This window comes from Hyalella azteca, unplaced genomic scaffold (genome assembly GCF_000764305.2).
Source record: "Hyalella azteca isolate HAZT.00-mixed unplaced genomic scaffold, Hazt_2.0.2 contig16177, whole genome shotgun sequence".
Lineage (NCBI taxonomy): Eukaryota > Metazoa > Arthropoda > Malacostraca > Amphipoda > Hyalellidae > Hyalella > Hyalella azteca.
Window position 1 is genome coordinate 1 of NW_025946004.1, and position 17,423 is coordinate 17,423.

At 36.1% G+C, this 17,423-nt stretch overlaps 1 protein-coding gene across 1 annotated transcript; it reads left to right on the top strand.

Moving 5' to 3' along the window:
• Positions 1–15,713: 15,713 nt before the first annotated feature.
• Positions 15,714–16,475, top strand: LOC108670139 (uncharacterized protein DKFZp434B061-like; the record flags this gene model as incomplete). Its single annotated transcript, XM_018157591.1, has 1 exon — positions 15,714–16,475. A coding segment is annotated over one exon (762 nt), but the record flags the coding sequence as incomplete, so codon positions are not given.
• Positions 16,476–17,423: the final 948 nt, after the last annotated feature.

The window sequence follows — 17,423 nt, forward strand, 5'->3', positions numbered from 1 at the left end:
CTATATATCACTCATTTCTTAGCCTAATTAGCTTCGATATTAAACTATCTACTAATAAACTGTCTCAATTGCGGGAGTGTACTGTGCTTCCATATATTGAATATATGGAATATATTCCATATATTCAATTCACTCATTTATTGTCAGTCAAAATAGTAGAATAATCAATGTTCATAAAAAATTGTGAGAAAAGTTTTGTTCGTTCCTCAAATTAGTTTTTAGGGTTTTGTCAATTTTATTTGCAAAAGATTATGAAAATATTTTGTGCCCATCTTGATTCCTGTATTCATAGATAATGTTATATTTATTTTGCAATTCAATTGAATTCTTTGAAAGGGTGTCCCTAATTACCCCCAGGGGGGTGTCCCTTTTTACCCTGTCGCGCAGAAATGGCTGCCATTTTTTCTGGGAATGAGATAGGTAAATTCTGTCAATTACGTTTTCAAGCCAACACCTGGGTGCAACTTTTATGTAAGTAACATTTTTTAATACAGAGGTACTTAGCAGAGGTACTTTTCCAAAATCGCACTTTTCACACTTTTTTCAGCAATTTTTTAGAGATAGTAAATGTTTGATTTCTTGACTAGCTTTATACATGATAGATAGTAAAAATGTTGAAGTTTACGCCGCTAATTTTAGTTTTGCAATGTTTTGATTAGTTTAGCTTCTACAACATTTCTACCAAATGTGCGATGCGCATCCCAATTTACCCCGCTTGTCCCTTTTTATCCCGTTTGACAGTACTTCTTACTTTCTTGAAATGGCTTCTGAAATTTCAATTTCTGGATATTTCAGTGCTTGCCCGCTAAAGGGCTAAGTAAATATTTTAAACTGCATTTTCAATATCATGCAGCAGTTTTTCAATTAACCTGATATTTATTTGCTAAATTGAAAATTAGCCTGATTACATTACTGTAGTGTAGACTTTTGATATTGAACCTTAAAATTCAAGTAAAAAGTAGAAGTTCTACTACTCCAATCTGGTGATTTCTTTGCAGTGAACTAGCATCAGCCATCAAGAACATCCATATTTTATTACAGCCATATGCCGATAACTAGAGCTTTCCTGCCATTTTTATTATTTTTGGAACCCCAAGATTAATGCTAGATGAATTACCTACTACCTTAACCTAATTACCTATTGACTAGAGTACATGATTGGACTGAAAGTTGCAAAATGTATTGAAATTTTTTCACATTGAATCTGCATGATTTTAGAAACAAATAGAAAATTACAATTCATTATTCAGGTTGCCTGGTTGAGCCTTTGAGGTACTGTAAAATGGGGTTACTTTGACCAGCGGGGAAACTTTGACCACTTTTCGTTTTTATAACAAAACCCCCAAAACTCAAAAACGATTTGACATAGAAAAATTTTGTCAATGGCCATAAAAGGCCTAATACTGAGGCTATGTAACACAATAGAAAGATTTAAAAAGGTTGCATATCTAATAGGTTAAAAAATTAATAATGTGAGGCCTCTCAGCCTTAACGCTGGCCTCTCAACCTGGACACTGGCCTCTCCACCTAGACATTAGCCTCACAACCATGGCCCTGGCATCTTTGGCCCAGCAGCCTTGATGTTTTCCCTACATCAAGGATGTTGGGAAAACACAAATTTTCTTTGAAATTTCAATCTCAAATAAGGCATTTTTGCTAAAATACTAGAGTTTCTTGCAAATTTCTTGGCCAGACTTCTTAAGCCTATTGTTGCTAGCAAAAGTAATGTACCATATAAAATGATAATTAACTATGCCAACTACATAATATCATCCATATTTTGCGCTCAGAAGACTAAATGGATCATACCGTCACGTTTAATGTTAGGATCTGGTAAGACCAAGTGGACTGAAATGTTGCCTTACATTTTTCAATATACAATTTTCAATGTTCCATACTCATCTATACACTACTTAGTGACCGGAATCACTAGAAATTATAACAAAAAATTTTATGCGCTTAAAAAAAATGTGGTCATTAAAGAGTTGACAAAGTTTTCTCAATAGAGTTGACATCCTGCAATACAAAACCGTAACAAGTTGTTGTGTAATCAAATAATGTGTTACTAGATTGAAAATATTGAATATCAGGTTTGTACTTTTATTAAAAACCTTGTAACACAAGAATTACCTCACTCACTTTTTTTAACCTGTACAGAAAACTATGTTAGATGCAAAACGTCTGAGTTGTAGCTCAGAAGCCCATTGCATATACCTATACACCTTGTGATAGGTTTAGGGTTTTTAGTTATTCTTGGTATAGAAGCTACAGGCTTGTTAGTGATTTCAGTCCTGTCTTACCCCATCTGACTATATATGCTATTTGTAAGATGCCAGACGAAAAATAAAACTGACCCGATTTACCCCTGGGAACTGGGTAATCCGGGACACTCGCAATAAAAGTTCATTTTAAAATGTTTGAAGCATGCAGAGTGTACTCATCCATTACTAACAGTACTCTGAAGTACTCCTCTTTCATTGTAGATATAAAATAAATGACATTTTCTGTAATTTTTACTTGTTTTTCCTTTATTGATATGATATTACCTTATTCATTAATTACCGTATTATTAATGTAATATTACAATATCCATGGACATGCCATTGAGCATTGACAACAGCCTTGTCCACTGCAAGCTTCATATCAGCAGCCATGCAGCATTTCTTCTGTATCTGTAAGCTTCCAGGATGGTTTGTAATTTCGTACAATTTTAATTGAGTCAAGTGATTTCACTATATCAAAAAAGATCATGAAAAACATACCTGAAACATAAAATAATGTTTTAGTGACAACCATCATATGTTTTGGAGAAATAAATAATAGTTTAGGTCAATTACTTTTCATTCTATGATGCCCAGTGCACAATTCTATATATAGCATTCTATGTATAATTTTGTGATGACTGATGATGCACTAATTTTTCACCAAGTGGATTTTTTTTGCTGAGCGAGGTAAACGTAATCAAAATTCTTTGTTGTTAATCAAATTACCTATTTTGTTAACTGGAGCCTTTGCTAACTGAGGTTCTACTGTAAATGCATTTTCAAGGGTGTCCCTGATTACTCCGGGGGGTGTCCCTTTTTACACCCTTGCACGGAAATGGCTGCCTTTTTACAACACTTCTCTTTAACTTCACTTCTTGTCTGTTTGTCTGTCTGTCTATCTGCTACAAATCTTGTAATCGAAATTTAATACACTTCTACAGTTCTACTTATCCTATCGATCTAAAATTTTGCACACTTGTGTAAAGTTGGAGACAATGCATGAATCAAATGTTAAAATAAATGATTTTAAAAATTGAAAAAAAATGTTTTTTCAATATTAATTAAAAAAATTGAAAAAATAATTTTGTCAGCTACAAATATTATAACTGATATTTGACACAATTTTACCTGTCTTATTGATCTGAAGTTTTGCACACTTTTATGAAATCAGAGGCAATGCATGAATCAATTTATAGAATAAACAATTTTTCCGATAGCCTACAGATAAACGACTAGTTAACTTGATTAGTCGTTGGCAACACGGGATTGGATTTCAAACCACGTGCGATTTTCAAATGAGCTCAGTTCGTCAATTTTCATTGCAGTGGAAGGTGGTGTAACGCAGTGGTAGAATTGGCATTTCGATACGTTTTCTTATATTGACATGAGAATATATTACCTATACCGTGAGTATACAGAATTCCACACTGAATTGCTAGATGAATTACCTACTACCTTAACCTAATTATTGACTAGACTCCTAGAGTGCATGATTGGACTGAAAGTTGCAAAATGTATCGAAATTTTTTCACATTGAATCTGCATGATTTTAGAAACAAATAGAAAATTACAATTCAGGTTGCATGGTTGAGCCTTTGAGGTAGAGAAATAAATTAGAATTGCAAATATATTATTTAGGCCTAATGGATTTTATATTTGCCTTTAGGTCACTTCCTAGTTTCTAAATCATTAAATAGCAGTAAATGGCAATTTACAGATAACTGAAACTAAAAGAAATAGGCTATATATATAGCTCAAAAAAGCTGGAAGCATCAAGCAAGCTGATCAAAAAGTGCAAGCCATTGCTAATGCTGAACCAGTGATAGTGAACCATGTCCATCGCGATGGTGACATTAATTACCGCACAGTCTGCACGGCGCACAGGGATGACAATTGACAAGCAGACTAGGTCACACACACACACACTCACAGTGACTCAAACAAGCTGAAGGCGCAGAAGACGCTGATGAGTGAAGAGCAGAACGCGTGGCGAACAACTGATCGATCGATTGCGGCGGAGAATAGGTTGATTCCGTAATTTTAGGATCTGACGCTGTAATAGAATATCACTATATTTCAGTGGGGCCAGAAGAACCACAAACTTTCATATTATATTGAATCTAGAAGCTTGAACAATAGCGTTTGAGACAGATCTACCCGTTGTCAGCCTAGACATGTCCAACTATCTTATCTCCTGCCACATCATGTAAAACCAGACAATCGCTTCAGATTGTGCAGGTTGAACGCCTTTATTTCAGAAAATATTCAACCCAGAGAGCGCAGAGTGATGAATCAATCAAGTGAGTGCACTTGAATCAATCTCTTAATAAATGTAAATCACCACTCGTCACTCGACATAAAGTTTAGAACTCGCCTATAGTGCTTAAAACAAAACGACCGCGTTCGGTTTAATTGTTTCAACGCTTATATCTCGAACTGATGAAATAAGGTGAATCAAATACTTATTCAATGTGAAGGATGTATCAGGTTTCTAAGATTCAACCGTTTCACATCAAGAAGCATCTAGCTTTAAAAGACTGTAAATCAGCAAGTACAAAATGGTGGAATACTAAGTGATGTTTCTCATTCAATTTTGAAAATGTTGGTAAACATGGCTATCACATAGTATTCCTAAATATGTTGGTGCGGAGAATAGGGTGATTCCGTAATTTTAGGATCTGACGCTGTAATAGAACATCACTATATTTCAGTGGTGCCAGAAGAACCACAAACTTTCATATTATATTGAATCTAGAAGCTTGAATAATAGCGTTTGAGACAGATCTACCCGTTGTCAGCCTAGACATGTCCAATTCCTGCCACATTATGTGAAACCAGACAATCGCTTCAGATTGTGCAGGTTGAATGCCTTTATTTCAGAAAATATTCAACCCAGAGAGGGCAGAGTGATGAATCAATCAAGTGAGTGCACTTGAATCAATCTCTTAATAAATGTAAATCACCACTCGTCAATCGACATAAAGTTTAGAACTCGCCTATAGGCTATAGTGCTTAAAACAAAACGACCGCGTTCGGTTTAATTGTTTCAACGCTTATATCTCGAACTGATGAAATAAGGTGAATCAAATACTTATTCAATGTGAAGGATGTATCAGGTTTCTAAGATTCAACCGTTTCACATCAAGAAGCATCCAGCTTTAAAAAGACTGTAAATCAGCAAGTACAAAATTGTGGAATATTAAGCGATGTTTCTCATTCAATTTTGAAAATGTTAGTAAACATGGCTATCACATATAGTATTCCTAAATATGTTGGTAAACATGGCTATCACGTAGTATTCCTAAATATGTTGGTAAACATGGCTATCACGTAGTATTCCTAAATATGTTGGTAAACATGGCTGTTACAGACATGGCTGTTCCATAATAGAAAAAAAATAAATGTATAAGTAGAGCGGCTTGCCTCTTAATCATAATCCGTATAAGCATTTGTTGTTAGCTGTGAAAAGGTATGAATGATATAAATTGCTTACCGTTGGAAAGACAAGGAAAGAATCGAATAGAACTGGTAAAGAATAGCACGCCGTACCGTAGTTATGGAGAGTGGGTCGCCAGCAGTTATGATGCGCTATTGCAACATCGCGACTGAGAGCGACTCTGGTGAAAGCGTGTGAGGCGAAGAATTAAACAAATAAATACAACATAAAAATATTCAACTAATATCACTCCCAAGGAGAATGAGGTTGAATCCTGAGTTGGAAAGTGTACGTTTTCAACCTATGGTCGATATTATTTTGCTATTAATTTAATCAATGAAGAATCTTTCTCTAATTTGATTCGCCAATGCGTCATCCTTGTATTTTTTGCAAAAATCTGCCTTTGTATAAAGCAATATATACAAACTTAACTTCTAACTATTGTGAAGGAGGTGGGAAAATTCTCTCTATTATGAGATAAATTCAGATATTAGCATCAACTGGCAACATCGTTCATTCCTTTGGCTGACAAATAAATATTCTTCCATCGCAAAATGTGCAACATTTGTCAGCGATTTCAAAGCACGCGACGCGAAAATGTTCAAAAGCAACGCCGGCTTGAGTTGTTAGTCTCTAACAGTCCTTTAAAATAACTCACATTGTGATAACGCTTCTAAAGGATAAACATTGCATTTATTCTCTTTGCTATCATATGTTACTCCCCGCGAGGCTTGAAAGATTAATACTCGACTTGTAATACAGGCCTAATTATCGATTTAAATAACAATCTATCTTGCACCCTCCGTTAGATCTTATACTTTATTATTATAAGCTTAATTAGCTCCAAAATTAAAAGTAAAGACATTATTTAGCTATTTACAAATGCGCAGTGTGCTGTGATACCGTATGAGACTTCGGATCAATGTGGTATACATCCATGCGAATAATATTCAGAACTGAAGTTTTAGACTATCTTCATCTAACAGTACAAAAATTCTGAGTAATCATTTAAATTAATCGCAAATATGGAAGGAAATGAGAATTAAATATACAACTAAGATGCAATGAACGATAAATTCTTCAGGTATAAGTGAGGGCAACTAAACCAATTACCATGATATTGAGCCAGACATTTTTCGGTACGCAACACGTTTCCGGAAGAATAACTTTACGAAATCTTTATTTCCGTTGCATTATTATTTAACTTCATTACGATATTTAGTATTATTTTTATTATACTACGAGGCCATCAAATGAATCAGTATACTTGCACGAGGCCATTATCTCATGAGTCATGAGTGAGTCAGGAGCACTGCGAGCAGCCCTCGCTCGACAATTCATGACGTCATTCATGACTCAAGAAAGCTGAGTTAATTTACATGCGGCGAATTCGTTCATGCACTCAATCACGAAACCCACATTCACAGCAGATAGGCATGCTCCATCTGTAGGTGCCATTCACTTGTGAGCTATGAAAACAGGTAAAATTTACATCATGCTAAAATTCAGTAGTTATCCCTGGAGAAATAGAAAAATTTTTGCATGACGTAGAAAATTTAATATGATGATAAACTATTATAAAAATGACTCATGTGAAATGGTCTAACGTGTTGAAGAAGACATAAATGATTAATAAACTTTGCGACTGAATGATTTATATACAATCAATAGAATGTATTCAAATTTTTAATTTATATGAGTAATACATATTTACTATCTACAGTAATTCTAACACATTTATGTTACTCTGTAGCGGTCTCGTTCAGGATTTTGAATTCATGTAATAAAATATTTAGAAATTTAGAATTAGATTTAAATTGTAAAAATAAGATTTTCTTTATTTATGAACGTCACCTCGGTGAATACAACAGCCGTAGTTAACTTAATTCCAACTTTTAGTATTTAGATTCATTTCTCCGGAACCTCTCATTAGAGTAAGTACCAAGTGTTGCCTCTGTAATCGCATAGTAATTACTCTGTTAAATAGATGAACTGATTTATAATGATTATAATCTTTTTCTATGGGGTCGCCTGCCGAAGACCACAACTGCCCTGGATGTAATGGACCATCATGATTCCTGCCTTCCGGTAACCTCAGATGCGGTGAACGTAAAATTACGTAATTTAACGATGCCCAGAAGTCAGATTCGATCCGCGGCCTGGTGGTGCACGGCAGGTGGTGGTCAAAGCCGGAGGAGGACAAAGCCGAGTGGTGCACGGCTGATTGGTGGAAATCGGGAGAGATCCAAGGCGTTCGATTCAAGGCTTATTGGTGTAAAAAATTGGTGGTGCACGGCTGCGCTCCATTTTCTATGTACTTGTATTTGTGTAACATGAGATTATCTGTTATTCATACAGGGTTCTATACAGAGACCAAAAAAAGTGTCTTTATTTGTCCCGAAATCAACGTGAGACGCTTTAAATCCAACTCGTAATCTTCTGTTTTTCTTCAACTGAAAATATGAATCATTTTAAAATTCATAATTAATAAATTGAATTTCATAATCATTTTCACCTTTATTGTGTGCCCCTGGCAATTGAAAATAAATCATCATAATCTCTTTGTATAGTGATGGAGCAATCGCTGCCTACGCTATTCCTACCAAATGAGAGATGCTGTTAATTTTTATTTTTTTTAAAGGACTCCCACACTCACCATTCCAAGAAAAAAAGAATTAATTTTATTAATTAAAAACAGTGAATGGTTTCATGTCGATGATCAGGGCCCCGACCTTAACGCCTCTGATGGTGGCCTACACCGACTCCGAGGGTCACTGAGCTGTGACGCGAGCGAGGAGCGGGCCCACGTCGAACTTTTCTCTGACTGCCGTTAGGATCTGTCTCTTATACACATCTAGATGTGTATAAGAGACAGAAATTGCCCTGGATGTAATGGACGTTCATGATTCCTGCCTTAAGGAACGTATCCTTCAACACTTCAAGCCGTCCGTATCTAGGCCGTGGGTCGAACCAGCCCTCGGTCGAACGGCGACTTGTCGAAGGACGATAAATTTTGGAACAGAACTATGCTATCTGAAACCTAACCTCAGATGCGGTGAACNGACTTGCTATAATTAACTGTATTATATGCTGATAATTACACTCAGAATTATAGGAGAGAGAACGGGACTTGCTATAATTAACTGTATTATATGCTGATAATTACACTCAGAATTATAGGAGAGAGAAAGGGACTCTCATATATTAGGTCTCATATGTGTTCCGAGCAACGTTGGCTGCTAGGCTCTAATGCTTCTTTAAATAACTCTTATTGAGATAACGCTTTTAAAAGATCCACATTACATTTATTCCCTTTGATATTATATGTTCATACAAGCATGGCTTGACTAAACAAATACTAGGTGAACCCATATTAGCCCGGTGAACCCATACTAGCCCGGTGAACCCATACTAGCCCGGTGAACCCATACTTGCCCGGTGAACCCATACTAGCTCGATGAACCCATACTTGCCCGGTGAACCCATACTAGCTCGATGAACCCTATCGGAACCCTATCGGCGCATGGCGGTCGGTAAAGGCCCGTTTCCACTACGGGACTGATTCTGAATGATTGAGATTGGGCTGAGACCATGTTGTGTATATACTAGTGAATAAGAATTGATACCAAAATAACTACGTATTCCCATTAAAATTTGACGAATTTTATTTACATTTAAAGCAATCTATTCGAATATCAGAAATATAGTCAATATAATAAATGCCTGAAATATATCGATTAGTTGAAATATGGTATTTATAGATGGTAACTAAACCAATTTTTAGTTGATGAGCAAAAAACAGTGTTACACGAAATGATGAGAAATGCGTCAGGATGCTTAACATTCGCAATTTTATTTTAGTATCAGTATATGCTTAATTCAATGCACTATTCAGTAATATATTATTATACCTACGAGGGGTTCAAAAGAAATCAACTTATGTACATGCATGAATGACTGCCTCGCAACAGACCTCACGTGCAGCCCCAGCTCTCAAGGTCTCAATAACGGATTCATGACTCAAGAAAGCTGAGTTTATTCACATGTTGGCAATAAAGTTCATACGTCTCACACACGCAACACACACACTCACTGCAGGTAGGCATGCGCTATCTTTAAGTGATTTTTTTTTGAGATCTAGTATAATAAGTGTCTACGTGCGGGATTACAGGAATCCATTTATTTTATAATTCCATAGTTCTCCACGAAACAAAGTAATGAAAATTATTGCGAATCGTAGAAAAATTACAACTGTAACGTAAACTGTGGTAAATCCAGCTGTGGAACCCAGTCAACTAAGAAAATGGTAAAATAACTTGGAATGTATATAAATGTATTAACGTTCTCTAAGAGATTTCTGTATTATCAAAATAATATATTTAAATTGTATTTTATTGCGATAATGTAATGAAATTACAGTGACTCCTGCAATAATAAATAAAAGAATTAAGATCTCCTGTAATATATTTTTTTTCTGATGAATAGTTAGAAACTGTTTGTACTCATGCATATTTTTAACTGAATATTAGTTTTCATAAAATATACTTTAGGAACAATGCATAAGTTCATGCTACGTTACTTCTACTTAATCAGTCGTGATGAGATGATGCCATATGTTAAAAATATTGAAGAAATAGCACGCCGTACCATAGTTATGGCGAGTGGGTCGCCAGCAGTTATGATGCGCTATTGCAACATCGCGACTGAGATCGGCTCTGCCAAAAGCTCTTTTGGCAGAGTTTTTTTTTATATATTGCACTCCATTATTTTATATGATATTTTTGGCAGAGCGTAAAATATTGGTGTTTGGCGAAGAGATTAAATAACCAAAATAAATAAAGGCCAAGAAATATTTAATAAATTTCACTCCTAAGGAGAATGAGGCTGAACCCTTTATTGGGTATATGTTTTTAGGCTATGTATCGACTTTAATTTGCTATTAATTTAATCAATAAGCAATATTTCTCCGATTTGATTTGCCAATGCGTCATCCTAGTATTTTTTGCAAGAACCTACCTATCTATAAGGCAATAAATACAATACTTTACATTCTAACTATTTGTGAAGGCGGTGGGAAAAATCTCTCTATTATGAGAAAAATTCATATATTCGCAACAACTGGCAACATCATTCATTCGTTTGGCTGACATATAAATATTCTTACATCGCAAAATGTGCAACATTTGTTAGCGTTTTCAAAGCACGGGACGCGAAAATGTTCAAAAGCAGCGCCGGCTTGAGTTGTTAGTCTCTAACACTGCTTCACAATCATAATTATTAATGATATTAACGCTTTTAAAGGATCAACATTGCATTTATTCCTGTTGATATCATATGTTCCAGCACGCGAGTCTAGGGGATTTATAATCGATTTACACAACAGCCAAAATCTACGCTATTAGACAACAACCTATCATGACTGCGCTATGCTATATATCACTCTTTTCTTAGCCTAATTAGCTTCAATATTACACTATCTACTAATTTACTGTCTCAAAGCGATAGTGTGCTGTACTTCCATATAAAACTTCGAATCTATGTGGTGATATATATGCATGTGAATACAATTCAGAACTGGAGCATCAAATTATATTATTCTACTAGTATTCAAATTGAAAGTAGATATGAGCATAATCTCATGAAATGGGTAAAAAGTGAATTAAATATACAAAAAGACACAATAACCTGTCAACGCCAGTAGTAAATGGGGCTAGTATGGGTTCACCGGGCTTTAATCGTTTAAATTTAAATTTCGATCATTCTCAAATTCCATAGTTATCCAAGAAAAAAAAACAATAGAAAATTCTTGAATATCGTAGAAAATTAAATGCTCCTAGAAACTACAGTAAATATAGCTTAGGTTGTTTAGACAGACTCGCCGAAGTAGACACAAATGATCAATAAACATAAACCGATGAATCATTTCTATATTATCAATAGCATATATTCAAATTGTGAATTTACATGAGTAATATTTATTTACTCGGTACAATAATTCTATCGCAGTATCAATTTAATAAAACTCGTTAGTCGTTACATTTTATTTTTTATTCAATTTGTAAAAACAGTTCCGTACGCATTTATAACTTAGGCTGATTCAAGGAATTTGTATCACATATTTGCGAAACAATAAACAAGTTCATGCTACCCTACTACTCTTTTTCAGATGATGCCATGTGTTGAAGGTATAGAATAAATACCTCGGAATAACTTGGAATAGATTAGTCAGATATGAAAAACTATCTGAAATTTTCTACTTCTGCCGTAATGTTCAGTACTCACGTATCGGTTGTTGTCATTCATCTCATAAATTTGGTATAGTAATAAGTAAAAATTAGAGATAGTGATGGATCGGTAGGGTTTATGAGGTAAGAGAGGTGACATATTTATCTGAAGATTAAACCTAAACGGTTGAGTGACGTTCAGAGTTGCTGCAATGCGAAAATGCATACGCGTGCAATTGTATCATAATATGTAATAAATGTATCGCGTACATTACAAGATGGAGCTGCACAAAAGTAATTCATTTTTGCCTTATCTGTTACATATTTATTTACACTTAGATAATATATTCCTAAACTAAGTAAGACTTGCTAAAGTAGAGCTAAAATTAGATCCAAATGCCATACAATTGTAATGAACTATCAACTGCATCAAAATAACTTATTCATTCCAGAATTTCCCCTGAAAATAAAAGGGTGGTGTGGCGATGTGAATGTGCCTACCATCCTTATTTATTATCTGGTGGTAGTCCAGCCGCAGCTTAGAATGGGAAATTTGAAATGATTGAACTGGTAAGATATTGTCTTACTTTAAAGTGCGGTCATAGTTTTTGGTATACAGCAAGTAATTCCCTTAATGTTCTGTAGTTCGATTGCTTGATAAATATCGCTCGTTTTCTTTACATGGTGACGTGACCAGTAGGCAACCCACAACAGGCATCAGTTGAAGGTTTTGTTATTTATGCACAAAAATTATATATTTTATATCAAACTGCCTTTCACACATAAAAAATATTGATAGTTTAATAAACTTTTATGATGTACTAAGGTACTTTTGCCAGGCCCTGGCACTGGACAGCAAATCTTGCACAGATATGCCCTAATAAAAACGGTCAAAGATAACTTGCTTGGGTATCTGAACGCTGAATGGCTGAGATAATAAATAGATTTTGTTCAGTCTGGGCTCCTCTCGTTTTCTGTTGGAGCACGAATTTTTGTTTTCAAGATCATTTATGTTGGACAAATTAGATTAACTTCATTCAACGTATTAATTCAGTTAATAAAGAATTAAGTAGTACTTTATTACTGCATGTAGTACATATTACGTATAGTACATATTGAGTGACTGCAAAGTGTTGCTATTGTCATTTTCTCACTAGTCCAATTTCGGGGGATACTGTGAGAAAATAGATCGCGTAATGGCGCTGGTAAACTTTCAGTTGCGTAATTTTCCAGTAACTGCATAGAATTAATTCTTGAGTTGATCAACAAACTCACAATATAGAAACGGGCAACATTCCCTGCATTGTTTTTTTTGCATTATGATGACGCTTGTCCAGCCTGAATGATTTGATAATTATAATTGGATTCTGTAATTTTATCATGTTACCCATCGATTTTATAAAATCTTTAATTGTTATAAAGAGATGATAAAAAATGTAACTGACTCATTTATTGTCAGACAAAATAATTTAAAAATCAATGTTCATGAAAAATTGTGAGAAAAGTCTAGTTCATTTTTCAAATTAGTTTATAGTGTTCTGTCAATTTTATTTACAAAAGACTACGAGAATATTTTGTGCCCATCTCGATTCCTGTGCTTATATACTTTGTTCGTAATACAATACTTTCTTGAATTATTTGGAGCCGCAAGGCAAATTGCCGCAGTAAGAGTTAACGAAGATGAGACTCGCGCCTTAGATGTCAAATATCCTCTGACAGGCCTACAATGTGACCCGCTTTCTAACGATTACGAGACTGTGACTCTGTATTATAAGTTCCGCGTGCCAAATTTATTTTTAACTCCATTAAAAACGAAACTTAATCAACTTTCCTTTTCAAACTGGGAATAAATTAGTTGTAAAAAATGATTTGTTGTGAAACTTCTCTTTTCTTGGTAGAAAATCTACCTGAAAAAAATTTTTTTTTTGTTTTTGGTAGAAAATCTATCTGAAAATACATTGTTCAGATTCAATAAACTATCAGAGCATTAAACTATCACCAGAGCTTGCTACGGTCACCTCAACTCAGAACAGTGCGTCACACCTCATATACGATGCAGCTCTTCTTAACGAATCTTAATAACATTAAAAATAAAATTTAATATCACTTCACGGCACATTTCATCCATCTATAAGTTCAGAGATTATTCGCTTATCCTTCCACCCACTTGGAAAAAGAAGTTTGTAATTACTGCCAATAAACGCGCAACAATGATCGCAACGGTTCCATCGCCATATTCTACTGCCGTAGCGTTTTCCTCAGAGGATAAAGGTTTAAATTTAAAACCAGCAATACTTCATTTCAAATTATTACTTTCGACCAGATATTCTGTTTCCTCACCGCATTCACTGAACAAACGCTAAAAACAGACAATAGCTGTAGACACTAACTATGCTATTCATAATTTCAGCAACAGAATAGCTTAATATTTCGGGGTCGGCAGACCTGTATATTAATGCACGTCATTGACGTAGTTAATATCTCCAACGGAATTTAAATGATTATACCATTTAATAATATAAAATGAAGGTTTTGCTCCTGTATCCGGCGTCTAACTTGCATTTCGGTGTCTATTTTTCTATGTTCTCTTAGTCACCGTTTGCTGTTTCAAAGTTATCCCAGTCGGAAATAAGGACTTGGATATTTTTTGTTAGTATTTATCTTCCTTCATAAAATTACATGTATTCTATACAACTACTAAATGACAGTTCTAAAACAACTCGCAATGTTCCTCGTCTCACAACTGGTGAAAAGTTTATAAAATATAATATCACAAATTCTCTTCTTACTTATTACCATTTTAGACGAATGAATTTAGCACATAACCTCATTGCCAGGCATTCATCAATGTACTACATTATCTGCGTTGTTAGTTTACTCGACACTCAACATGCTGTTCGCTTATGAGTAATAATACCTTCGACGCTTCGAGGTCATGTTGTGATGATAGCTTAGTTGGGGCCCTGACATACTGACAGATTTTTCACTTAGTTTCAAGTTTTCAGTAAAAACGTATATATAACAATCACACTCGCCTTGGAAAAAATAAAAAAAGTAATAGATATAGTCGATTTTCTAATATGAAATACTGGCAGCGTGGTGGAATACCAAGTAATGTTAACTGCAGAAATTGTTGCGCTCCCTCAATACCAAATATAGGTTATAAAGGAAAAATATGTCGAAATATAATGTAGACTAAGGAGCTCGTAAGACTCGACATTTCCTGAAATTACTCGTGCACAATTGGTATACAGCGTAAATTTTGTCTGGTAAAAAAGTCAGTAACTCGCCCAAGGCCTCCTTAATAAAGAATTTTTTTAATTGAGTTACAATCGCCCCACGCCACTGATGGGACAGCCGCTGCATCTGCATTTGTTGTTGCATCCTTCAGGCGCTTCTCTCCGTAGCAGCAATTCGGAACGGAACAGAATAACGGAGTAGGTCATTCCTAACTCATAGAAGCGTGTATATGTACAGTTACTTTTGATGAGTATAATACTAAAGGGTTATCAGGAAAGTTTTTAGATAAATCCTGAAAATTCAAAATTTAATGAGCAATTAACCTAGAGTGCGAAAAATTTCCCTTGTGAATAACAGGCAAATATTCTTTCTATACATGAATTCTTCCTCATATTGAAGTTAAGAAGTTGTTTATGTTTATTATTACAAATTCAGTCGCTCTGCTCCTTATGGAGTTGCTCTTCAGGCTCTATGTATGATTGCGTTCCACTGACAAGTCGCTCACTTATTTATTGGCTCTTAATATGAAGAAAGGTCTTACCGACTCAGGCCACTGCCATCACCGGGCCACCATTCAGGACGACCGTCATCGAGCTACCATTCAGGACGACCATCATCGGGCTTCCATTCAGGACGACCATCATCGGGCTGCCATTCAGGACGACCATCATCGGGCTACCATTCAGGATGACCATCATCGGGCCACCATTTAAGACGACCATCATCGGACTACCATTCAGGACGACCATCATCGGGCCACCATTCAGGACGACCATCATCGGGCAACCATTCAGGACGACCATCATCGGGCCACCATTCAGGACGACCATCATCGGGCCACCATTCAGGACGACCATCATCGGGCCACCATTCAGGACGACCATCATCGGGCCACCATTCAGGACGACCATCATCGGGCCACCATTCAGGACGACCATCATCGGGCCACCATTCAGGACGACCATCATCGGGCCACCATTCAGGACGACCATCATCGGGCCACCATTCAGGACGACCATCATCGGGCCACCATTCAGGACGACCATCATCGGGCCACCATTCAGGACGACCATCATCGGGCCACCATTCAGGACGACCATCATCGGGCCACCATTCAGGACGACCATCATCGGGCCACCATTCAGGACGACCATCATCGGGCCACCATTCAGGACGACCATCATCGGGCCACCATTCAGGACGACCATCATCGGGCCACCATTCAGGACGACCATCACCGAGCTACCATTCAGGACGACCATCATCGAAAATGAAATATGCTCAAGTTGCGTTCACTTAATTGACTGTTAGATTTGGCTTACGACTAATAACTTTTTATAGAAATTCACCGTCATAAACACGTATAAATTGGCAGTTGAATTATGTTGACCTCTCAGGAGCTAATATAATAAGAGCGTATTAGCCTGGCCTTGCGTATCAACCTGGCTTTGCGTATCAACCTGGCCTTACTTTCAAGAAGGCGATGAGCAGCACGGCCGAGATGATGCTCACGATGCCCTCCACCAGGCCTATGATGGTGCGGAGGCCGTCTTCTGCAAAATTGCTTGCTTTGAAGTCAAAACTAACATGTAATTTAAGCCTGGAACATCTCAGCACGAAGCGCTTCGTTATAAGAAAATTCCATTTATAAAATTATATTATTTAATTACGTTTTTAATATAAAGTGATTATCAAATAGCACTCCATGAGACAACTTTCCCTGTTGCTATCAATCAACGATCATTTTTGATTCAATCACATTCCCATCCTCTAGAAATGAAATAATCTTTGAGTGAGAAGAAACGGTCAAAATACACACAGAAGTCATCAAAATACTCAACACCGAATATATTTGCGCCATAAAACCCATGACATTGCTGAGTCGGCAATCAGAATCGCTGGTTCTGAATTGAGACAATCAAACAGTTTACCTGCAGAAATAAAAATTATTGTGAAACTGGATCGAGGAAGAGTACTTTCGAATTGATCTCACATGTTTCAAACATGTAGCAAGCATGAACAGCAAGTGATCTCACATGTTTCAAACATGTAGCAAGCATGAACGGCACGTGATCTCACTTGTTTCAAGCATGCAGTAGTGTAAGAGGTTGCTTTTCTGGTGCACCTCTTATATGTATAATAATTATATGATAGGCCTGAGGTTAGTTCGGGTTTAGTTTGTGATCAGGGGATAATTGAGGCACAGAGTAAAGAAGAACAGAGTACTTATTTATAGAGTAACACAGCTTACACTTTATG